The sequence below is a fragment of the Salvelinus alpinus genome, chromosome 12 (assembly GCF_045679555.1).
Source record: "Salvelinus alpinus chromosome 12, SLU_Salpinus.1, whole genome shotgun sequence".
NCBI lineage: Eukaryota > Metazoa > Chordata > Actinopteri > Salmoniformes > Salmonidae > Salvelinus > Salvelinus alpinus.
In genome coordinates, this window is record NC_092097.1 from 20,490,691 (window position 1) to 20,515,843 (window position 25,153).

Sequence of the window (25,153 nt, forward strand, 5' to 3'; positions counted from 1 at the left end):
TACTCATACACTTTACTCAGTACTTTGTTGAAGCACCTTTGGCAGCGATTACAGCCTCAGGTCTAGTTGGGTATGACGTTACAAGCTTGGCACACCTGTATTTGGGGAGTTTCTCCCATTCTCCTATGCAGATCCTCTCAAGCTCTGTCAGGTTGGATGGGGAGCGTTGCTGCACGGCTATTTTCAGGTCTCTCCAGAGATGTTCGAGCGAGTTCAAATCCAGGCTCTGGCTGGGTCACTCAAGGACATTCAGAGACTTGTCCCGAAGCCACTCCTGCGTTGTCTTGGCTGTTTGCTTAGAGCCGTTGTCCTGTTGGAAGGTGAACCTTCGCCCCAGTCTGAGGTTCTGAGCTCTCTGGAGCAAGTTTTCATGAAGGATCTCTCTGTACTTAGCTCCCTTCATCTTTCCCTCGATCCTGACTAGTCTTCCCGTTGAATAACATACCCACAGCATGCTGCTGTGGGTATGGGTTAGCTAACATGCTAAGAAGTTGCAAAGTAGCTAAATGCTAAAGTTGTCCGTGATTAGATTCGAACTCGTAACCTTTGGGTTACTAGACATTCACATTATGCGCCCACTCTCCTTTCATTTTTGCCTTAAGTAGCCATCTGTTTTATGTAACCAAATGTAACATATCATACCAAATGGAGTGCTTTGGATTTACTTATAGAATAATACGAAATGCTCTGAGACCAGTTTGTTTATCCATTTTTGATGGCCAACTAGCTGAAACAGTTTTAGATGGTTTATCTAATGTTTTTGTTATTTTGATTTCAGTTAATCTCGCTCTGGCTAGCATGAGTTGTTAATCTTGTTTTGTTTATGTGAACAACTGAGAGAGCGAGGGAGCGAGATCTCTTAATCCCTTCTCGCCTACTATTTTTTTAGCATGGCTGGCCTGGGTTGCATCCCTCACCGCTAAAAAGATCATCTTGGATAAACCAGAACTATTGGTTTACCAGAGTATTGCATCATTGGTCAGCTGCTCAATTAAGTGCTGGGTCCATACGTGTTAAGAGATGATATGGGTCGCATATCAGACATTGCATGCATCAACCAATGTTTGCGTGCCACATTATCAACCAGATTTTTTCTTTACATTTATTTAACTAGGCAGGTCAGTTATGAACAAATTCTTATTTTCAATGACAGTCTAGGAACAGTGGGTTAACTGCCTTGTTCAGGGGCAGAATGACAGATTTTTGCCTTGTCAGCTCAGGGATTTGATCTTCCGACCTTTCGGTTACTAGTCCAACGCTGGACTAGTATGATGTGGTTAGCTGATATGTAAAATACCTATCCAGGCGTTGTAAGATCTGGTATGCGTCAGCAATTCCTGGGGTGCAGAGGAACATGCCCATGAAGAGATGCTAGAACAAGGACCGGAACGAGGAGCTCCACCCTCTCTCTTTGCAAGTTACAGGCAAGTCTATGGGCCAAATGACCCTTTCCCTTCCGAAATTCGAATAACCAGTGATGGAAAAACCTATGCCCAGGAACTATTGCTGCTCATTAGCTATCGGTGATCATAGTATAAAGGCAAATCTACGGTACCATTTATGTTTACGTAGTCTGCCCATGAGAGATTACTAAAGAACCAGGCAAACCTGCCCACATTGGCCCCATGTAGGCTGCCCACATAAGGATAATGAGCCTTTGCTTATCGGCTCCACATTTTCTCTGTGTGAGCAGCCCATCTCTGGTGAGAGCGGCCCTCACTTTACCTAAATAAGACCATCTTTTCCCAGCAAACATGCCCACATTGGTACGATGTGGGCCAAATACAGAAAATAATGTCCCTCCTGTATGTACTGTAGGCCGCCCACATTGGGCCAATGCTCCTTTTCTATTTTGTTTATGTCTTATTTGTACGTTTTACACTCCTTTTTCCCCCCAATTTCATGATTACAATCTTGTCTCATCGCTGCAACTCCACAACAGGCTCAGGAGAGGCGAAGGTCGAGTCATGTGTCCTCAAAAACATGACCCGCCAAACCGCGCTTCTTAACACCCACTCGCTTAACCCGGAAGCCAGCCACACTAATGTGTCGGAGGAAACAATGTTCAACTGATGACCAAAGTCAGGTCCACCACAAGGAATCGCTAAAGCGCGATGAGCCAAGTAAAGCCCCCCGGCCAAACCCTTCCCTAACCCGGACGATGCTGGACCAATTGTGCGCCGCCCTATGGGACTCCCAGTCACGGCCGGTAATGACACAGCCAAGGATCAAACCCCAGGCTGTAGTGACGCCGCAACACTGCTTTTTAATAGAAATTAGTTTATTTATAATTGAATTATTACAATTGAATTATATGCATAAATTGCATCATTTTCAAGCCTAAAAGGTCATTAGGGAATATGTTACATTGTAGCAGAATGCCAACCAAGCTGATACTATCATACATATATTTTTACAAGAGAAACTGTTATGTTTCTCATATGTCATATGCACTTATTAGAGTCTTTTTGGCAGTGTACAATACTTTTTTTAAACTTCTGCATCACACAACATAACATTTCAACTGGAACGACAATCTCAGTATGTATGAGCCCCCGCCTCTAGCTTGGCATGATATGGTGTGGGCTATAGCCTGTGTTGGGCTGGTGTAGGCTAGCCTGTGTTGGACTGGTGCGGGCTAGCCCGTGCTGGGCTCGGTGTGGGCTGGTCTGTGTTGGGTTGGTGTGGGCTTGGCGTGGGCTTGCCCGTGTTGGGCTGGTGTGGGCTAGCTATTGTTGGGCTGGTGTGGACTTGATGTGAGCTCGCCCGTGTTGGGCTTGGTGTAGGCTAGCCTGTGTTGGACTGATGTGGACTAGCCTGTGTAGGGCTGGTGTAGGCTAGCCCGTGTTGGGCAGGTGTGGGCTAGCCAAGTGGTTCCCAACCTTATTTGGGTACTGTACTCCTAAAGCACTTTGACCTACCTGAAGTTCCCCCTCATGTGTGTGCGACCGGCGTGATTCATAGATCACGTGTAAATTTGACAAAAATGAGGTTAAACACTTTCACTGTGTCATTCAAAACATAATGTAACTCAGGACATTCTCTTGCTAGCCAATGCCTCTCTGTGAATGATACAGTGGGATTTATCTTCTTTATGTGGGCAATTAATCATTTCACTCTTCCAGCGCAGTGGCGGTGCTAGCTTGTATGGCTCCCTGGGCGAATCCCCCCTTCAGCCCCCCCAACAACAACAAAAAGAACCATTCTGCACTAACTGTCATTTTTATTCAGACATTTGGAACAACAAATACATAACCATAACATTTAAAACTATATAAATCTAAAAATACAAAAATAAGACTCATAAATATCAAAAAGAAGTAACAGAGACAAATAGAAACAAATTGTAGTATATAACTACAAATAAAAAAGAGAATCAAATTATTACACTATTGCTAACAAAAAACACACAAATAAAACTAAATTGCACAAATCCTAAATCACACAAATACACAAATAGGATAACACACTTATAAAGAAGATAAGAATAAAGAAGATAACCTGATTATTACACTATTGCATTTCAAACAAGAAACACACAAACTAAATTGCACAACTAATTGCATTACTAATTGCATTAGTACTGTACAAAGTTAGAAGTGCGGTATTTGATAGATTCCTTGCTCCCCCTACCTCGGGCTTCCAGTGGGGAGTCCTGAGGTCAACCTACCCCGCCCCCTCTCCATCTAGTACTTCTGAGTGGGAGACCTTCCCAGACAGTAGCCTGCCTAGCTCACAAACTAGAATCAGGGCGCCCACTCAGACAAGGTTAATTGACCCACAGTCCCACACGGTGACATAATATCATTGACGTGGCGTGTAAATGAGCGATAGAAAACCGATCGCGCAAATGTCACCATTCGGAATATTATTATTATTTATTTATTTATTTATTGTGCGGGCGCCCCATGTCGCCAACGCAAGGTACCCATGCCCATGTCGCCTATGCCTAAATCCGCCACTGCGAGTCCCAGGCATTGATGCAGCACGAACCGTGCACACATGAACACAGGATTTCCCAATCCAGATTGTGCTGTGAGAAAAAGGTGTCAATAACGTGAAACACATCCTCACCCGTAGTTCTCCCCATTTGCTTCTTGCAGAACAGAATGTGCTCATTAATTTCCTAAATGTTTCTGTATGGCACAAACGCAATCAAATTGCCTTCCCCAATAACATCAGTCGATTTGTCCAACTGCAGAGAAGATGGACCGGAATTTTCAAAAATTCAGCACTTGATAAACAATATCAATGCCCATGTCCTCGATCGTACAGCACACTATGTTATTTGACAATGGTACCGTCTTCAGTGAATCAACTGCTGTCTTATCAATCATAGTTTCTGCGAGGATAACAGCAGCAGGCACTCTAGCACACAGAGCAAAGGATCACGTGCACTCGGCGCAAGCAGAAGATCAACCATTGACCCAGCAGAAAAGCCCCCAGTTATCTTCTCTTTAGTAACCTCATCCAGGAACGAGATTACCCAGTAAATATGACCCCTATGTTGTTATTCGGTGGGCACGGGTATCCCACACTAAGCCCACACCAGCCCGACACAGCCTAGCCCACAACAAGCCCAACACAACAAGCCCATATCAATCCCACATCAGCCAGACATGGGTCAGCCTAAACCCAACATATAGGCTAGCCCAGTGTTTCCCAACCGGGGTAGGTGTACCCCTGGGGGTACATGGGCAGTCCCCAGTGAGTAAGTGGGAAGATTTTTAAAAAATGTGAAGAAAAAAAATATTGGGAAAAATATTACCAACAAAATATGTTCAAGTTATTTAAATCTTAATAGGCAGGAAAACATTTACCGAGGTCACTGGTGTGAGATCTCTAGTTATTTTATATTTATAGGCCTATTTTTTAACTATAGTTTCTGCTAATGCGCGCCCGCCCTTTCTTGCTGGGAAGGACATTCCCATGACAGAGGTGCAATGCAGGGACACAGACATGATGTTCTGCCTGGGGCTTTTGAGCCTGAGACATTTGGGAAATGTACAGTATTCTTGACCTCTGACGCTTAGCAGCAACTCATATATTTTTCAGATACCAGACTGATTAGAAAGTTATCTGGTGGTCTAATTTGCTCTTAGGTGTAGCCTAATTTGTGACTGCAACCCCAACTTGTTATCACACGTGGAGTGGGCGGGCCCGTTCATCATATCTCAGAAGTCATGACCCCATAAGACATAGTTTGTGTCTGTGATAAGGTTGCTGTTGTGAGGGGCTGAAAACGTATTTATTTTTGTACATTTTACAAGGCTAATTGTGATCGAAGAAATACAGAAGTATAGAAATAAACCCAATATTATGTGATGTTGGAAATGTATGGAAGTAGACCATGGTCTGCAATTTTGGAGGATTATAAAATAAAAACATTCGATAGGCTCTCAATTTTAAGCAATGGCACTGTTGATAACCCCGATCAATCAATCACATTTTATTTATTTTTTATTTCACCTTTATTTAACCAGGTAGGCAAATTGAGAACACGTTCTCATTTACAATTGCGACCTGGCCAAGATAAAGCAAAGCAGTTCGACACATACAACAACACATGGAGTAAAACAAACATACAGTCAATAATACAGTGAAAAATAAGTCTATATACAATATGAGCAAGTGAGGTGAGATAAGGGAGGTGAAGGCAAACAAAATATATATATAAATAAATAAAAATATAAAAAGGCCATGGTGGCGAAGTAAATACAATATAGCAAGTAAAAAAAATAAAAAAATAAAAGTAGAGTAGAGATAGTAGAGATAGAAATAATGGGGTGCAAAAGAGCTAAATAAATAAATAAATACAGTAGGTAAAGAGGTAGTTGTTTGGGCTAAATTATAGATGGGCTATGTACAGGTGCAGTAATCTATGAGCTGCTCTGACAGCTGGTGCTTAAAGCTAGTGAGGGAGATAAGTGTTTCCAGTTTCAGAGATTTTTGTAGTTCGTTCCAGTCATTGGCAGCAGAGAACTGGAAGGAGAGGCGGCCAAAGGAAGAATTGGTTTTGGGGGTGACCAGAGAGATATATCTGCTGGAGCGCGTGCTACAGGTAGGTGCTGCTATGGTGACCAGCGAGCTGAGATAAGGGGGGACTTTACCTTGCAGGGTTTTGTAGATGACCTGGAGCCAGTGGGTTTGGCGACGAGTATGAAGCGAGGGCCAGCCAACGAGAGCGTACAGGTCGCAGTGATGGGTAGTATATGGGGCTTTGGTGACAAAACGGATGGCACTGTGATAGACTGCATCCAATTTATTGAGTAGGGTTTTGGAGGCTATTTTGTAAATGACATCACCGAAGTCGAGGATTGGTAGGATGGTTAGTTTTACAAGGGTATGTTTGGCAGCATGAGTGAAGGATGCTTTGTTGCGGAATAGGAAGCCAATTCTAGATTTAACTTTGGATTGGAGATGTTTGATGTGAGTCTGGAAGGAGAGTTTACAGTCTAACCAGACACCTAGGTATTTGTAGTTGTCCACATATTCTAAGTCAGAGCCGTCCAGAGTAGTGATGTTGGACAGGCGGGCAGGTGCAGGCAGCGATCGGTTGAAGAGCATGCATTTAGTTTTACTTGTATTTAAGAGCAAATGGAGGCCACGGAAGGAGAGTTGTATAGCATTGAAGCTCGCCTGGAGGGTTGTTAACACAGTGTCAAAAGAAGGGCCAGAAGTATACAGAATAGTGTCTTCTGCGTAGAGATGGATCAGAGAATCACTAGCAGCAAGAGCGACATCATTGATGTATACAGAGAAGAGAGTCGGTCCAAGAATTGAACCCTGTGGCACCCCCATAGAGACTGCCAGAGGCCCGGACAACAGACCCTCCGATTTGACACACTGAACTCGATCAGAGAAGTAGTTGGTGAACCAGGCGAGGCAATCATTAGAGAAACCAAGGCTGTCGAGTCTGCCGATGAGGATGTGGTGAGTGACAGAGTCAAAAGCCTTGGCCAGGTCAATGAATACGTCTGCACAGTATTGTTTCCTATCGATGGCGGTTAAGATATCGTTTATGACCTTGAGCGTGGCTGAGGTGCACCCATGACCAGCTCTGAAACCAGATTGCATAGCGGAGAAGGTATGGTGGGATTCGAAATGGTCGGTAATCTGTTTGTTGACTTGGCTTTCGAAGACCTTAGAAAGGCAGGGTAGGATAGATATAGGTCTGTAGCTGTTAGGGTCAAGAGTGTCCCCCCCTTTGAAGAGGGGGATAACCACAGCTGCTTTCCAATCTTTGGGAATCTCAGACGACACGAAAGAGAGGTTGAAAAGGCTAGTAATAGGGGTGGCAACAATTTCAGCAGATAGTTTTAGAAAGAAAGGGTCCAGATTATCTAGCCCGGCTGATTTGTAAGGGTCCAGATTTTGCAGCTCTTTCAGAACATCAGCTGACTGTATTTGGGAGAAAGAGAAATGGGGAAGGCTTGGGCGAGTAGCAGAGGGGAGGGCAGTGCTGTTGACCGGGGTAGGGGTAGCCAGGTGGAAAGCATGGCCAGCCGTAGAAAAATGCTTATTGAAATTCTCAATTATAGTGGATTTGTCAGTGGTGACAGTGTTTCCTATCTTCAGTGCAGTTGGAAGCTGGGAGGAGGTGTTCTTATTCTCCATGGACTTTACAGTGTCCCAGAACTTTTTTGAATTTGTGTTGCAGGAAGCTTTTTCTGCTTGAAAAAGCTAGCCTTGGCTTTTCTAACTGCCTGTGTATATTGGTTTCTAGCTTCCCTGAAAAGTTGCATATCACGGGGGCTGTTCGATGCTAATGCAGAACGCCATAGGATGTTTTTCTGTTGGTTAAGGGCAGTCAGGTCAGGAGAGAACCAAGGGCTATATCTGTTCCTGGTTCTAAATGTCTTGAATGGGGCATGCTTATTCAAGATGGTGAGGAAGGCATTTAAAAAAAATATCCAGGCATCCTCTACTGACGGGATGAGATCAATATCCTTCCAGGATACCTCGGCCAGGTCGATTAGAAAGGCCTGCTCGCTGAAGTGTTTCAGGGAGCGTTTGACAGTGATGAGTGGAGGTCGTTTGACCGCTGACCCATTACGGATGCAGGCAATGAGGCAGTGATCGCTGAGATCTTGGTTGAACAGCAGAGGTGTATTTGGAGGGCAAGTTGGTTAGGATGATATCTATGAGGGTACCCGTGTTTACGGAATTGGGGTGGTACCTGGTAGGTTCATTGATCATTTGTGTGAGATTGAGGGCATCAAGCTTAGATTGTAGGATGGCTGGGGTGTTAAGCATGTTCCAATTTAGGTCGCCTAGCAGCACGAGCTCTGAAGATAGATGGGGGGCAATCAGTTCACATATGGTGTCCAGAGCACAGCTGGGGGCAGAGGGTGGTCTATAGCAGGCGGCAACGGTGAGAGACTTGTTTTTAGAGAGGTGGATTTTTAAAAGTAGAAGTTCAAATTGTTTGGGAACAGACCTGGATAGTAAAACAGAACTCTGCAGGCAATCTTTGCAGTAGATTGCAACACCGCCCCCTTTGGCCGTTCTATCTTGTCTGAAAATCTTGTAGTTGGGGATGAAAATGTCAGAATTTTTGGTGGTCTTCCTAAGCCAGGATTCAGACACGGCTAAAACATCCGGGTTGGCAGAGTGTACTAAAGCAGTGAACAAAACAAACTTAGGGAGGAGGCTTCTAATGTTAACATGCATGAAACCAAGGCTATTACGGTTACAGAAGTCATCAAAAGAGAGCGCCTGGGGAATAGGAGTGGAGCTAGGTACTGCAGGGCCTGGATTCACCTCTACATCACCAGAGGAACAGAGGAGGAGTAGGATAAGGGTACGGCTAAAAGCTATGAGAATTTGTCGTCTAGAACGTCTAGAACAGAGAGTAAAAGGATGTTTCTGGGGGCGATAAAATAGCTTCAAGGAATAATGTACAGACAAAGGTATGGTAGGATGTGAATACAATGGAGGTAAACCTAGGTATTGAGTGATGATGAGAGAGATATTGTCTCTAGAAACATCATTGAAACCAGGTGATGTCATCGCATATGTGGGTGGTGGAACTGAAAGGTTGGATATGGTATAGTGAGCAGGGCTAGAGGCTCTACAGTGAAATAAGCCAATAAACACTAACCAGAACAGCAATGGACAAGGCATATTTACATTAAGGAGAGGCATGCTTAATCGAGTGATCAATAAGGGTCCAGTGAGTAGAGGTTGGTTGGGGTCACGGCGATCCAGACAGCTGGCCGGGTAGATGGCTATCGGTAGCAAGATAGCATAGGATGGAGGTCCCGTGTGGCACGGTCCCGTGTGGCTCAGTTGGTAGAGCATGGCGCTTGCAACGCCAGGGTTGTGGGTTCAATTCCCCCACGGGGGGACCAGGATGAATATGTATGAACTTTCCAATGTGTAAGTCGCTCTGGATAAGAGCGTCTGCTAAATGACTTAAATGTAAATGTAATGTATTTTTAGACACCTCGTGCGTTTCCGTCGGTAGATTAGTGGGGTTCCGTGTGGTAGAGGGGATCAATCCAATTGGCAAAATAGATATAGTGACCCAAGAAAAAAAAATTGTCCAATATACTTATTCAGATAGCAGCGGATAAGACAGCTAACGATTAGCGGGCCCCAGATGAGCGTTCAGGTAACGTCGCGACGGAGGTGCCAGTTGGATAACTCCCTCGGGCAGATAACGTCGGCAGTCAGTCGTGAAGGCCCGGTGGGGCTCCGTATCTGCAGCAAAAAAAAAAACGGGTCCGGATAGGTGACTGTAGCCCAGGAATGGCTGATGGAACTCCTCAGCTGGCTAGCTCCGGAATAATTTAAGTTTGCTCCGGGATCGACGTAAGCCAATAGTCACACGGTTTGCAGCTAGCTAGCTGCGAATTCAAGGTGCAAATGTCCAGAGCCTGCGGCTGAAATCCGGGGAAACTGAGAGAAAAAAAAGGCCCGGTATGCTCCGGTCCGAGTCGCGTTGCACAAAAGTGCCGGTAGATTATCGAGCTAAAGGAATAGCTGATGACCACAAAACGTGGGCAGCTGAAACACCAACGCTAGCCAGCAAACCGGCTAACTTCTGGGCAGCTTCAGATTAGCTTTCGGCTAGCTTCTGGTTAGCTTTCTGGCTAGCTTCTGATTAGCCCCTGGCTAGCTTCCACTGTGGATTTTCAGATTTGAGGTAAATAATACTTTTTTTTTTGTAATTGGTGAGGCGGGTTGCAGGAAAGCTTTTGCAGGAAAGCTTTTGTAGTTGAGTTCTTGGATAATAAAATATATAAAAGATATGCGAAGAAGGTGTAAATATATATATATACAGGACAAGACAGTACGAGGACAAAAATGACGTCTGAACTGCTAAGCCATCTTGGAACATCTACATGTATCAGTAGATGTCAAAAAGGGCCGATACAGAAACCCAAACAGCAAGCAATGCAGCTGTAGAAGCACGGATTACCCCATGCATGTATAATTGAGAGAGGTTATGTATTATAAAGTGTTAGGTAATAGACAAGGTGTTCTCTTGACTAGTCAGAATAGCCTACTTTAGTGCGTGTCAGATGTCAAGCGCACAGAGCGCCTCTACTCACAGGATCCAGGGAAGCTGCGCATAATTTTAGATCAGCACTCACAGTGTAGCCTAGCGTGCAGGAGGGGATGAGGGAAGAGGGTTTAGCATAAGTAACTGCTATTGTATTTGAATGCAACAACTTACTTTATGTCACTTTCCTGCTGTTATTTATAAAGAGAGCATAGCCTACTTGAATGATACCTGTCACATATTGGTGCTGCATGCGCTGACAAGCCCATGGAATACAGTCGTGCCTGACAATTTGATGAGAAGTCAGTGGTCCTGGTCCTGTAACTCTCACCAGCCCGCACACCCTTCACTGCCCCGAATTTGCGTTTCATAGTGGCTGCAATCGAAACCCGCAGTTGCCAGACATGGGTGCTATTTTTGCGTTGATTCTGGCGACCTGTCTGAGCGGGGTTTGGGGATGTCAGTTGGCCCACGACTGGAGACCCCAGACTGAGGCGTGCCGTGCGGAGCTCGCGGAGATCATCGTGTTCGCCAAGGTGCTTGCGCTGCACAAGGACTCGTACAGTGTGTATAACTACCTGCCTTGGCAGTATGACACGGACCTCTTCTTCTCCGCAGAGATAGAGCTGCAATGCGACCAGGCGTGGGGCAGCATGCTGGAGGTCCCCACCGGCTCCCGGTTCAATGTCACCGGGCTGGGCTACTTCCCCTGTTACTCCTACAGTGTCGTGGAGAATAGCTCTTACTATTTCTTTCTGAGGTAAGAGACCGTGAAGTCCTGGTGTTGATGGAGGAGCGTTTATCACTTTCAAGCAAGTTTAAATACTGAAATGACACAAGTATAATACACCAGAATATAGACATATAGTGATTGATTGTTTGTGTCTAGATATAATATAACCCTTACATTTCCAGCGGTGTTAACCTTTTTACAGTTTAATGAGAAACTTTTGTCTGATGATAAGACACTAGGTGGAATAGAGTTGAAAGTGCTGGGTCTGCCCTTAGGATTGATTGTCTTGGGATGTGTTTTGACTTTGAAAGACCCAAGTGGCAAGCAAACACAGCAGGAAGAATAAACCAAACCGTGGGTGTGTGTGTGCGCGCAATATTATAGTGTGTCATATTGTGTAGCTAGATTCCACAAACCGTTTCGCATGTGAGATAAATATCAACTGATTGAAAAGATGATCAGATTCAGGTCGTTTAGAAGTAACCCCTGTAAAGTTACAAATCACATTTTATTTGTTAGATCATTTATAAACAGCAGGTGTAGATTAACAGTGAAATGCTTACTTACAGGCCCTTCCCAACAATGCAAAGAGAAAAATCTAGAGAAAATTATAACAAAAGAAATAAATACACAATGAGTAACAATAACTTGGCCATGTACACGGGGTACCAGTACCGAATCAATCAATGTGCAGGACTATGAGATAATTGAGTTTGATACAGTGCCTTCAGAAAGTATTCCCACCCCTTGACTTTCTCCACATTTTGTTGTTACAACCTGAATTTATAATGGATTAAATTTAGACTTATGTGTCACTGGCCTACACACGATACCTCATAATGTTAAAGTGCAATGAATAGAAAATTAAAAGCTTAAATGTTTTGAGTCCGTATGGGAGTTGAAGCGATGGGACAAGACTGCAATTACAAATTGGATAACACGAAATTTGGGAGAAAACGGCCCACCCGCCACCCCCTTTGTTATGGCAAGCCTAAATCATTTCAGGAGTAAATAATTGCTTAATAAGTTGCATAGTATCACTCTGTGTGCAATGATAGTGTTTAACATGATTTTTGAATTGATTACCGTATCTCTGTACCCCACACATACAATTATCTTTAAGGTCCCTCAGTCGAGCAGTAGATTTCAAACACAGATTCAACCACTAAGACCAAGGAGGTTTTCCAATGCCTTACAAATAAGTGCACTTATTGGTAGATTGGTACAAAAAAACTGTTTTAAAGCAGACATTGAATATGCCCTCCATAATTATTGGGACAGTGAAGCACTACTTCTTCTTTCGGCTCTGTACTCCAGCACTTCAGATTTTAAATTATACAGTGACTATGAGGTTAAAGTGCAGACTGTCAGCTTATGTATATTCACTTATGTATATTAAAGTAGTCAAAAGTTTAGTATTTGATCCCACATTCCTAGCACACAATGATTACATCAAGTTTGTGACTCTATAAACTTGTTGGATGCATTTGCTGTTTGTTTTGGTTGTGTTACAGATTATTTCTACGTTAATGTGGATGCTACGATGATTACGGATAGTCCTGAATGAATCGTGAAAAGTGATGAGTTATAAAGTTACAGATGCACAAATCATGCCCCCTCAAATTCTTACCTCTCCTGTTATTGTAATGGTGAGAGGTTAGCATATCTTGGGGGTATGATATTTTTTTGCGTCTGTAACTTTCTCACTCATCATTATTCACGATTCATTCAAGACTGTCCACAATCATGGTAGCATCCATGTTGATGTAGAAGTGTTTAGAAACATATTCTATTATTATTTGTGATAAAAGTGACTCCAAAATTACACATGTGGAGTACATTTTTTATGTCACTGTCCCAATAATTAGGGCGGGCACTGTATCATTGAGCATGGTGAAGTTATTAATTACACTTTGGATGTTGTATCAATACACCCAGTCACTACAAAGATACAGGCATCCTATCAGAGAGACTTGAAAAGCAGAAATATTATATCTCTTACTGAAACGTGTCTGGATGTTGACGCTACAGACGTAGTACTTGTTGGAGTCTCCATGCAGCGGCAGGATCATATGGCTGCTTCAGGAAAGTCGAAAGGAGGTGGAGTGGAGTGTGTTTTTTCATAAATAACAACTGGTGTTCTGCTTCAAGTGTGAAGGAAATCTCAAGCTTTTTCCCACCTGATATAGAATACCTCTGTCATGCCTGCTCCCGCTCTCCCTCTCCGGCGCTGGAGGGGCTAGGCTGTCCTTCATTTCGCACATCTGTCACCATCATTACGCACAGCAGTGCTCATTGGACTCACCTGGACTCCTTCCCTTTGTTAATTGCCCCGTCTATAACTGTCTCCTCCCCCGTTTGTTCCCTGTGTCGCATTAATGTCGTTATGTGTTCTTGTCCAGACGCTGTCCTGTTCCGTTCCATGTCCGTTGATAATTAAATGTTCACTCCCTGTACCTGCTTCTCATCTCTACCAGCGTCAACCCTCACAACCTCATGGTAATCTGCTGACCCTTTAATCTATCAAGAGAGTTCTCATTTGAAATTATCATGGCTGTCTACGTAACTCCACAAGTCAACACCACTCTGGCAGTCAACGAACTGTATGAGGCCATAAACAAACAAGAAACCGCTTGCCCAGAGGCAGCGTTTCTGGTGGGAGACTTTAATGCGTTGAGACTTAAAACTGTCCTTCGTCACTTCTACCTACAAGTCTCCTGCTCCACTAGGGGCACTAAATGTCTAGACCACTTTTATTCTACCCACAGAAATGCATACAAGGCCCTCCCTTGTCCTCCCTTTGGCAAATCTGACCCGAACTCCATTCTCCTGCTGCCTGTTTACAAACAAAACTCAAGCAGTAAGTATCAGTGATGCGCTCAATACAGATGAAGCAGACGCGAGGGGACAAGACCGTTTTGCTAGTACAGACCGGGATATGTTTCAGGATTCATCAGATAGCATTGACGCGTTTACCACAACAGTCACGGGCTTCATCAATAAATGTATAGACGATTTCGTCCCTACAGTGACTATAAAAACGTTTCCAAACCAAAAACCATGGATTACAGGCAATATCCGCGCTGGGCTAAAAGCTAGAGCTACCGCTTACAAGGAACGGGACACGGACATGGACTCATACAAGAAAGCTTCCGACAAGACATCAAACATACAAATGGACAATATAGGATGAAGGTGGAATCCTGTTACACCAGCTCCAACGCTTGTCATATGTGTCAGGGCTTGCAGACGATAATGGATTACAAAGGGAAACCTAGCCATGCAGAACTCCCAAATGAGCTAAATGCCTTTTTATGCTCCCTCCAAGGAATATAACATGAAAGCCCCTGTTTTTTCAGATCTCACTCTCCATGGCTGATGTGAGCAAAATGTTTTAACAGGTTAACACTTACTAGGCCGTCAGGCCAGACGGAAAACCAGGGCGCATTCTCAAAGCATACCCAGACAAACTGGCAAGTGTCTTCACAAACATTTTCAATCTCTCCTTGTCCCAGTCTCTAATCCCAACATGTTCCAAGCTGACCACCATTGTCCCTGTTCCTAAGAGCTCCAAGGTAACCTGCCTAAATGACTACCGCCGTGTAGCAGCTTTGAAAGGCTGCTCACGACACACATCAATACCATTATCCCAGACACCCTAGACCCACTCCCATTCGCATACCGCCCCAAAAAATCCAATGTTGACGAAATCTCAATTGCACTTCACACTGCCCTCTCCCACCTGGATAACAGGGGAAATAACTAGGTGAGATTGCTGTTCATAGACTACAGCTCAGCCTTCAACACCATAGTCCCCTCCAAGCTCATCACCAAGCTAAGGACCCTGGGACTAAACCAATTCCTCTGCAACTGTATCCTGGACTTCCTGATGGGCCGCCTTCAGGTGGTACGGGTAGGCAACAACATCTCCACCATGCTGACCCTCAACACAGAGGCCCCTCAGGGGTGTGCTTAGTCTCCTCCTGTACTCCCTGTTCACCCACGACTGCGTGGCCACGCACGACTCAAACACCATCATCAAGTTTGCTGACGACACTACGATGGTAGACCTGATCACCAACGGCGATGAGTCAGCTTACAGGGAGGAGGTACGAGACTTAGCAGTGTGACACAAGGACAACAACCTCTCCCTCAATGAGCTGATTGTGGACTATAGGAGAAAGAGGGGAGAGCACGCCCCCATTCACATTGAGAGAGCTGTTGTGGAGCGGGTCGAGAGCTTCAAGTTCCTTGGCATCCACATCACTAAGGACTTAATAAACATGGTTAACACACACCCGCACAGTCTTGAAGAGGGTTTGGCATGGGCCATCGCAAAGCTCTACAGAGGATGGTGCGGACAGATCAGTACATGACTGGGGCCGAGCTCCCTGCCCTCCAGGTCCTCTTTATCAGGCGGTATCAGAGGAAGGCCCGAAAAATTGCCAAAGACTCCAGTCACCCAAGCTATAGACTGTTCACTCTGCTACCATCCCGCAAACAGTGACGGAGCATTGGTTCTCAGACCAACAGGCTCCGAGACAGCTTCTACCCCCATGCCATAAGACTAAATAGCCAATTAATAGTACCCGACTATCTACACTGACTCTATCTTGCACTGACCCTACACACACTCACTAGACTACATATACAAACCATATACACGCTCACTCACACACACTACATTGCCACTCCCAGACAAAACCCACACACATTTACATATATTACGTATGCACGCACACACACACACAAACACACACACGCATACTGACACAACACAAACATACACAGCACACACACACACTTTTACAATCATCATTTGCTGCTGCTACTCTGACTTTATTTTACTCTTATTATTATTATCTATCCTGATGCCTAGTTACTTTACCCTGCCTTCATGTACATATCTACCTCAAATACCTCGTACCTCTGCACATTGATCTGGTTCTGGTACTCCCTGAATATAGCTCCATTCTTGTATATTTTATATATTTTATTTCTTGTGTGTTACTATTTTTAAACTCTGCAATGTTGAGATGGGCTCATAAGCAAGCATTTCAAGGTAAGGTCTACACTAGTTGTATTCGGCGCATGTGACAAATAACCTTTTATTTGATTTGATTTTTGTTATGCGTATGCTTGTCATCGGACTAGGGAGTTTTTTTAGGATAAAAAGCAACGGAATAGAGCTAAGCACAGGCAAAATCCTAGTTGAAAACCTGGTTCAGTCTGCTTTCCAACAGACGATGGGAGACAAATTCACCTTTCAGTAGGACAATAACCTAGAACACAAGTCCAAATATACACTGGAGTTGCTTACCAAGACGACATTGAATGTTACTGAGTGGCCTAGTTACAGTTTTGACTTAAATCGTTTCGAAAATCCATGGCAAGACTTGAAAATGTCTGTCTAGCAATGATCAATAACCAACTTGACAGAGCTTGACGCATTTTTTAAAGAATAATGTGCAAATATTGTACAATCCAGATGTGAAAACCTCTTGGAGACTTACCCAGAAAGACTCACAGCTGTAATCGCTGCCAAAGGTGAATGTAACACGTATTGACTCAGGAGTATGAATACTTACGTAAATTATTTATTTCTGTATTTAATTTTTTATAAATGTGAAAAAAAATATAAAAACATGTTTTCAATTTGTCATTATGTTGTATTGTGTGTAGATGGGTGAGAATTTTTTTTTTTATCCATTTTGAATTCAGGCTGTAAAACAACAAAATGTGGAATAAGTCAAGGGGTCTGAATACTTTCTGAAGGCACTGCATCTCCCTTGGTGTTAGAACAACACAGCAGTCATAGAAAAAAGTGGCCATGGCTTTCCAGCTTGTGTAATTAGAGGCCGACAATTCCCAACCGCTTAGGGGAGACCCTCAAAGCTAGGAGTTTAGGCTGATGGTGTTATCTCCACACCAACCACAGGCTGGCTGGGAAGTCTTTTGTTTCCCAAACACGGAACAACCCTGCTGAATAACACCAGCCTTCTGTTCTGGGAGATTAACTTGTACCGACACGTTTAACTGATGTCTCAAGTCTTCCTGTGTTCCTTTCATTCTCAGCACCTAGAACAGATAAGTGCACAGTCATTCAAAGAGTCTTTCAAAGGCATTTCAGCTATCCCGCATGGAGGTTCACCGCCAAGTACAATAGTGACCGTGTGTTTAGATAGTCAGAGGGAAAGAGTGTGTGTGTGTAGATGAGTTGGATGGCCAGCTGCATTTTCAATCGTTTTTTGAAGACCCCAGGTTCATAGGCCCCCTGCTGCCAATCCATATCCTCAAACACACGCACACACTCCCACATGAACACACAGACATTAACACAGACTACATGCACGCACGTTTTAAACACACACAGAAAATGGTGTGTTCCGTTTGAGAGGACAGGTTGATGGTGTCATGATGTAGCCCTTCTCCATTATTGGGAAATCCTAAAGGCATTATTGGGGGTTTTGCTGATCTGAAAGTGTCCTCAACTACAAGCCATAGGGATTAACCCTGCAATCAGCCAGCTACTATGGGAGGAAACAACCTAATAAGGGTTACAGTAAGACACAGACATATGGGCCCACGGATTTAGGGTGCAATGAAAACTAGAATAAAACAGCCCGAGACATTGACATTTAGTGTGCTGCGTTAAACTGTCACTAAAAGTTCCTTAAAAAGCCAATATAAGAATACTGTATACATCCTCTGATGCATCTCTGAACTACATATGTAGGACCATAATTTGATCACTCTTTTGTTTCTGAGAATTTTCCTGCACGGCAGGAAATGCAAACTTGTAGTGTATTCAAGGTTTAAAAAGGCTTCTAAAGTTTGTAAATTCCACTTTAAAAGGTCAGACTTTATTTGCCCTAATGAAAAATGTATCAACAAAAATCCATTATACATAATAATTCACATTTCCTGTTGCTTCAGGATAATTTCCCTGCTGTAGCAAACGGGCTCAAATAAAATCCTTCATCTGTACCTTCCTTCATTAGGATGCTGGGATGGAGGGGGATGTGTATGCCTGAGCCTCTAGTGCTGCTCTGCAGCTTCTCAGCTAATCTCAGACCTCCGTCTTAAACATTTAACAGAGGAGTCTTCAGTTCAAGTAAGCATTGTTCTCGTCATTCTGCAAACATGGTTCTCTCAGGCTTTGAATCAGCAAGCCAGTGCTGAAAAGTTTCCATCAGAGTCTCCAGTGAGCTCCCATTTCCTGTTAAAGCCCACCAAATGACACAGTCTGAAACAGCCTCTCCTAATCAATCGCGACTATGAGTGCCCAGGACAGGACTAAAGGATAGTTTAGCATAGGAAGAAATGCAATAAGGAATCTCCCACTGGACCCAAACTGTAGACTGGTTGATTGGTCTGCCTGTCTGTGCCAAATGTAGCAGTCTCACTCCCATAACATTGTTGCTGGTCTGCTGTTTAACAAAGTGAAGAAACAGATTATTATTCTTGGAGTAGAATGTGTGTGTTAAGGCTTTACATTTACATTTTTTACATTTAAGTCATTTAGCAGACGCTCTTATCCAGAGCGACTTACAAATTGGTGCATTCACCTTATGACATCCAGTGGAACGGCCACTTTACAATAGTGCATCTAAATCTTTTAAGGGGGGGGGGGGTGAGAAGGATTACTTTATCCTATCCTAGGTATTCCTTTACAGTTAATATCATGGTTAGGACTTAATAGTTCATCTCTTGCTTTCATCTAACCAGATTAAGTGAAGGGGTCATGACAGCCATTCTTTCTGAACTCACAAGGGGGTCTTCACAAGTTACTGTAGGTCAATAAATCTCAATGCAGTGGTGGTACTCTGACTAGCTTTAAGCCTCAAGACACTCAGCTGCCTGCCGCTAGGGAGGGCTACTATAAACTGGAAGAAGTTTCCTTCTCTATTTTCTAATTACTAGAATAACTGATCTGAGAAGATAGAATAGGTGAAAGCATTGTCTGAGAGCAATAAACACTTGATCTTGTCTACTGCAGGGCTTTTGTCACAGTGCTATAATATCTCCATTGTGTTCAGTTCACTTACGTAAGTACGACTTGGTAACAGGCCCGGTCCTGGCTGATATGCCGCCCTCCCCCTAACCCAGCAAAGTAAAATAGTAGCCTAGTAGCCTGCAATGCACTTTTATGAATACCATCCATGTGCAAGTTATCGTTTGTTAAACAGGCTGTTGCATTTGCTTTATAGTCCTGATACCTGACAAAGACCTAAGACTAATCCTTCTTGCTATTCAAGCTCTGAATTTCAACTACTGTACCATAGCCAGCACATTTTAAAGTCAATTGAAATACATTTGCCAAAATTATATAATTACTCCTCTCTTTACAGAAATAAATACAATAATTTCAAAATAGTTCACCAGAGAGCATGACTTAGCTGCAGAGGATCATCAGCTTCTTAAAAAAAATTGCTGTGGTTTGTTTCAAATCACAAGAACGTAGGCCTATGCTTTGTTTGGAAGCCAGCAATTTGGGCAGCACGCATGGCAATAACCCTAGCTGATTATTGAGTTGCAACTGTCAGGGAAAAGCATTTAAAATATGTGTGAAGATAATGTCATGAGTATATTGTGAAATCTCTCTCCAGAATGCACTCAGCACTCCATCTAGTTCTTGCGCATTTAATTCCCTCTGGGTACAGACGTTCACCATATATTCCACGTTGGCTCAACGTTCATTCAACCAGTGTGTGCCCAGTGGGTTGTTTCATTGTGTGAATTGTTTGCCCTTTGATTGATTATTTTAATAAATTCCCCATTACATATGTAACCGGTGGTAAATTTACCGTTAATCCCTGTCATTTGGTTACATTCATTTATGAAAATGCATAAATTCATTTTCAGAGTGGAAAAGAATTCACATTAACCTGCTACACTTGTGAGAAGTAAGTTTGGGTTTTTGTTTCATACCATTTACAAGTTTTGTAAATGTTTTCCTTGTCTTTTGTTTGGAACGATCCATGTGAGCAGTGAACATGTCTCTGGTTTATTTCTCTGTCCTGCTAATGTTGACGGAGTGCGCGCGCCTGAGCACGCATAAAGTAGGATACTTCTGACTACCACTAATAATAAGCTGAGCTTCACCTCACCTCACACAGTAAGTCAACCAAGTCAGCTTTTTTTAACATCCATTGCAAATGATAGGCTAATAGTTCATGTCACACCCTGACCTTAGAGAGCCTTTTTATGTCTCTATTTGGTTTGGTCAGGGTGTGGTTTGGGGTGGGCATTCTATGTTTTGTTTTCTATGATTTTGTGTTTCTATGTTTTGGCCGGGTATGGTTCTCAATCAGGGACAGCTGTCTATCGTTGTCTCTGATTGGGAACCATACTTACAGTGGGGAGAACAAGTATTTGATACACTGACGATTTTGCAGGTTTTCCTACTTACAAAGCATGTAGAGGTCTGTAATTTTTATCATAGGTACACTTCAACTGTGAGTGAAGGAATCTAAAACAAAAATCCAGAAAATCACATTGTATGATTTTTAAGTAATTAATTTGCATTTTATTGCATGACATAAGTATTTGATACATCAGAAAAGCAGAACTTAATATTTGGTACAGAAACCTTAGTTTGCAATTACAGAGATCATACGTTTCCTGTAGTTCTTGACCAGGTTTGCACACACTGCAGCAGGGATTTTGGCCCACTCCTCCATACAGACCTTCTCCAGATCCTTCAGGTTTCGGGGCTGTCGCTGGGCAATACGGACTTTCGGCTCCCTCCAAAGATTTTCTATTGGGTTCAGGTCTGGAGACTGGCTAGGCCACTCCAGGACCTTGAGATGCTTCTTACGGAGCCACTCCTTAGTTGCCCTGGCTGTGTGTTTCGGGTCGTTGTCATGCTGGAAGACCCAGCCACGACCCATCTTCAATGCTCTTACTGAGGGAAGGAGGTTGTTGGTCAAGATCTCGCGATACATGGCCCCATCCATCCTCCCCTCAATACGGTGCAGTCGTCCTGTCCCCTTTGCAGAAAAGCATCCCCAAAGAATGATGTTTCCACCTCCATGCTTCACGGTTGGGATGGTGTTCTTGGGGTTGTACTCATCCTTCTTCTTCCTCCAAACACGGCGAGTGGAGTTTAGACCAAAAAGCTCTATTTTTGTCTCATCAGACCACATGACCTTCTCCCATTCCTCCTCTGGATCATCCAGATGGTCATTGGCAAACTTCAGACGGGCCTGGACATGCGCTGGCTTGAGCAGGGGGACCTTGCGTGCGCTGCAGGATTTTAATCCATGACGGCGTAGTGTGTTACTAATGGTTTTCTTTGAGACTGTGGTCCCAGCTCTCTTCAGGTCATTGACCAGGTCCTGCCGTGTAGTTCTGGGCTGATCCCTCACATTCCTCATGATCATTGATGCCCCACGAGGTGAGATCTTGCATGGAGCCCCAGACCGAGGGTGATTGACCGTCATCTTGAACTTCTTCCATTTTCTAATAATTGTGCCAACAGTTGTTGCCTTCTCACCAAGCTGCTTGCCTATTGTACTGTAGCCCATCCCAGCCTTGTACAGGTCTACAATTTATCCCTGATGTCCTTACACAGCTCTCTGGTCTTGGCCATTGTGGAGAGGTTGGAGTCTGTTTGATTGAGTGTGTGGACAGGTGTCTTTTATACAGGTAACGAGTTCAAACAGGTGCAGTTAATACAGGTAATGAGTGGAGAACAGGAGGGCTTCTTAAAGAAAAACTAACAGGTCTGTGAGAGCCGGAATTCTTACTGGTTGGTAGGTGATCAAATACTTATGTCATGCAATAAAATGCAAATTAATTACTTAAAAATCATACAATGTGATTTTCTGGATTTTTGTTTTAGATTCCGTCTCTCACAGTTGAAGTGTACCTATGATAAAAATGACAGACCTCTACATGCTTTGTAAGTAGGAAAACCTGCAAAATCGGCAGTGTATCAAATACTTGTTCTCCCCACTGTAGGTAGCCCTTTTTCCCTCCTTTCGAAGTGGGTAGTTGACTTGTGTTTGTGGCACTATGCCCTCGTAAGCTTCATGGTTGTTTATTGTTTTGTTGGTGTCATTCCAAAATAAAGGATAACGTACGCTTACCACGCTGCACTTTGGTCCACTTCCTTTGACGGCCGTGACAGTTCCTCACAGCATTTGAAAAATCTTTTCAACACTCTCCCCCTCGATAACCACCAGGCCTCGGTGTGAAAGAGCAAAATGTCATGCTTTGATGATTCCATATATCCTTTTGAAACATAATAAACTGCCTGAACACTTCCCTTGTGCAAAAAAAAGTTGTGTCTGTCCTGAGCTCACTGGCATAGGAAAATTAAGGCCTGGTACAGGTTAGTTGATACAATGTTGCAAGTTCGCTAGTCACAGCTTCGGAATCTGGACCAATGACATGCAGTCCAGGTAGGAACTGTCTATTGAGCCCCATCCCCAGAATCCCATACCCATCACTTTATTCTGCAGAACACGGAAGAGTGCATTAGTTTTATGGAAATTTCCATCATATGCAATGAGCAAAAAGCAAACACGGTGGCAGTCTCTAGATGGGTTGCGAACTGTTCATTCAAAGCATTTTATACTTCCACATAGTTGCCCCTGGGCCTGTTTCATGAGCTGGCACTCTCATCGTTGTCACGAAATGCCAACTTCTGTTTACCTAGGTAGCATGTAGTATTAATTAGCTAGGTCTTTCAAAATCTCACGGTTCTCTTTTTCCTTTGCACTGTGCTGATGTTCAATATCTGTTGTTCATTCAATGTGAAATCTATCCGTGAGCTGCCAAATGTCTTAAGAGCTATTGTATCTGGCTTTGGATGTGAGATACCGATTTCTCATGCTTGTTGAGTGCTATTGGCAAGTTATTTAAGTTACAGTAACCGACTCAGAGTTGGTTGCTAGCAGTGCAGCCACAGAGCCAGTCTTTCCATTGATACCACTCAAATTGAAAATATATTTCTATTTTCTGTCCCTTCCTTTGATGTAGGTCCCTAAACTCAGCCTAGGGGAAAGGTAGCCTCTAGTAATTTATATGTTAATAGATGGACGGTAACTACATAATATCTTCAGGCCGGTGATGCTGACACCGTTACGGTGCAACCAGCTGTCTACGTTGCTGAATGCTTGCTGATACGTTTTGCTATTTGCTGCCAGAGCCATAGCTATATTTGTAGTAGACGAGTACCATCCTTCATTTATTTTTGCCCTAGAAAATACACATACTTTTATGAGAACAGGCATGTTGTTTTGGGTTAGCAGACGAAGCCCCCAAATGCTAGCTAGCTACCCAACTTGCAAATCCGTGTCAGTTATCATTATCTTTGTCCGACTTGAAATTAGTTGGCTAGCTAGCTAACACATTTGCTAGCCAGTTCGAGTTGAAACATTATTGAAAGCAAGCTGGCTATATCCTATGATTAGTTAGCAAGCTTGTATCCAAGTGCTTGCACTGTATTAACCCTAAATGCCAATGGGCTACAGTTAGCTGCTGTTAGAAAGGTAGCTAGCTAATGTGAGCTATGCACATCTCCCTCTTATATGCTACATCACATGTTAGCTTGGTTTATTTAGCTATTTACAGTATCTTTCCCCTTTCATCTGTGATATCATAGCTAGCCTGGCTCACTAGCATTAACAAATATTATACAACGGGTGGGTCTAATCCTGGATGCTGATTGGTTAAAACCCCATTCCAGCCAGTGTCTATTCCAAGATACCACCGGCTAAGGCTATGACGTTGAAATGACTATTCTACAGTATTTGACTGTGCAATCCACTGTCTCATTAGCCAAACCAGGAAATGTATAAATTGATCTCCACTGTAAAAAGCATCTAGACATTATCTCCCATTTCTTTCAGACTAGCATTTCATTTTCAACTGCGGAGATTTGTATTAACCTTGCTTGACAGGCAGCAGAAGTAACCATGTCTGATGTAATCCATTCCTGGCCATCTGGCAATATTGTTGAAATGCATTGGAAGTTTACACCAACTTTATGAAAGTCCATTTTATTACATTTTTTCCTTTTTATTCCAAGTACAAATTACAAATATCCAGCACAAATATTTGTTACACAGATTATCAGCAATCAACAATTTACATCACTACATCAAACATGTCTACCACAAAACAAAATGCATAGTTAAAACAAGAAGAGACCTTAAATAAAAAAATAAAAATTGCAATTGTTTTCACTCAAAGAATCTCATTATAATAATTCAAGGACCATTTTTGTTATTAACTAGGGATTCAACTCAATCAGAAATATTTGTAATTTTGGTATAGCTTTCTGGAATTTTTGTTTATGTTTAATGTATTTGGTAACAAGATTGCAATATTAACATACAATATCCTTCATGTCAACAACATTGGTAGTGTTCAAAAAGCTAAATATGTACTCCGCAAGGTTTTCTCCAAAAATCTATCATAGATTTACATTCTTAGAAAAAAGTGCATGAGATTTTCACCTTTTTTGCAGAAAACACATACATGTCAACAACATTGGTAGTGTTCAAAAAGCTAAATATGTACTCCGCAAGGTTTTCTCCAAAAATCTATCATAGATTTACATTCTTAGAAAAAAGTGCATGAGATTTTCACCTTTTTTGCAGAAAACACATACATATCATCAACATCAAGAAATGTGGACACCGTGGAATTATATGGATGTATAGTATCTTATGCATTAACCCTGCTTTTTCCAGACAATGTCAGGAATAAACATGTTCCAAACAATATGTACCTCTAGGCATAAATTTGTTCCTTGAATGGAAAGTGTCTTTATGTATTTGTTACAAGATTTCTCAAATAAGCCCACACCTTACAGGCTGAGTTCTGGATAAGCTTTGTGATCATCACCAAAGCTAAGATTAGTTTTCCTTAGTGTAGTCAGACCACTAGGAATGGCT

General features: G+C 43.0%; 1 protein-coding gene across 1 annotated transcript in view; it reads left to right on the plus strand.

Moving 5' to 3' along the window:
* Positions 1–10,783: 10,783 nt before the first annotated feature.
* Positions 10,784–25,153, plus strand: part of ccdc3b (coiled-coil domain containing 3b) — a 42,544-nt gene continuing 28,174 nt past the window's right edge. The window contains exon 1 of the mRNA XM_071335286.1: positions 10,784–11,270. Within this exon, the coding sequence (XP_071191387.1) occupies positions 10,915–11,270 (356 nt within the window). The 5' untranslated portion in view covers positions 10,784–10,914. The remainder of the gene's footprint in view (positions 11,271–25,153) is intronic.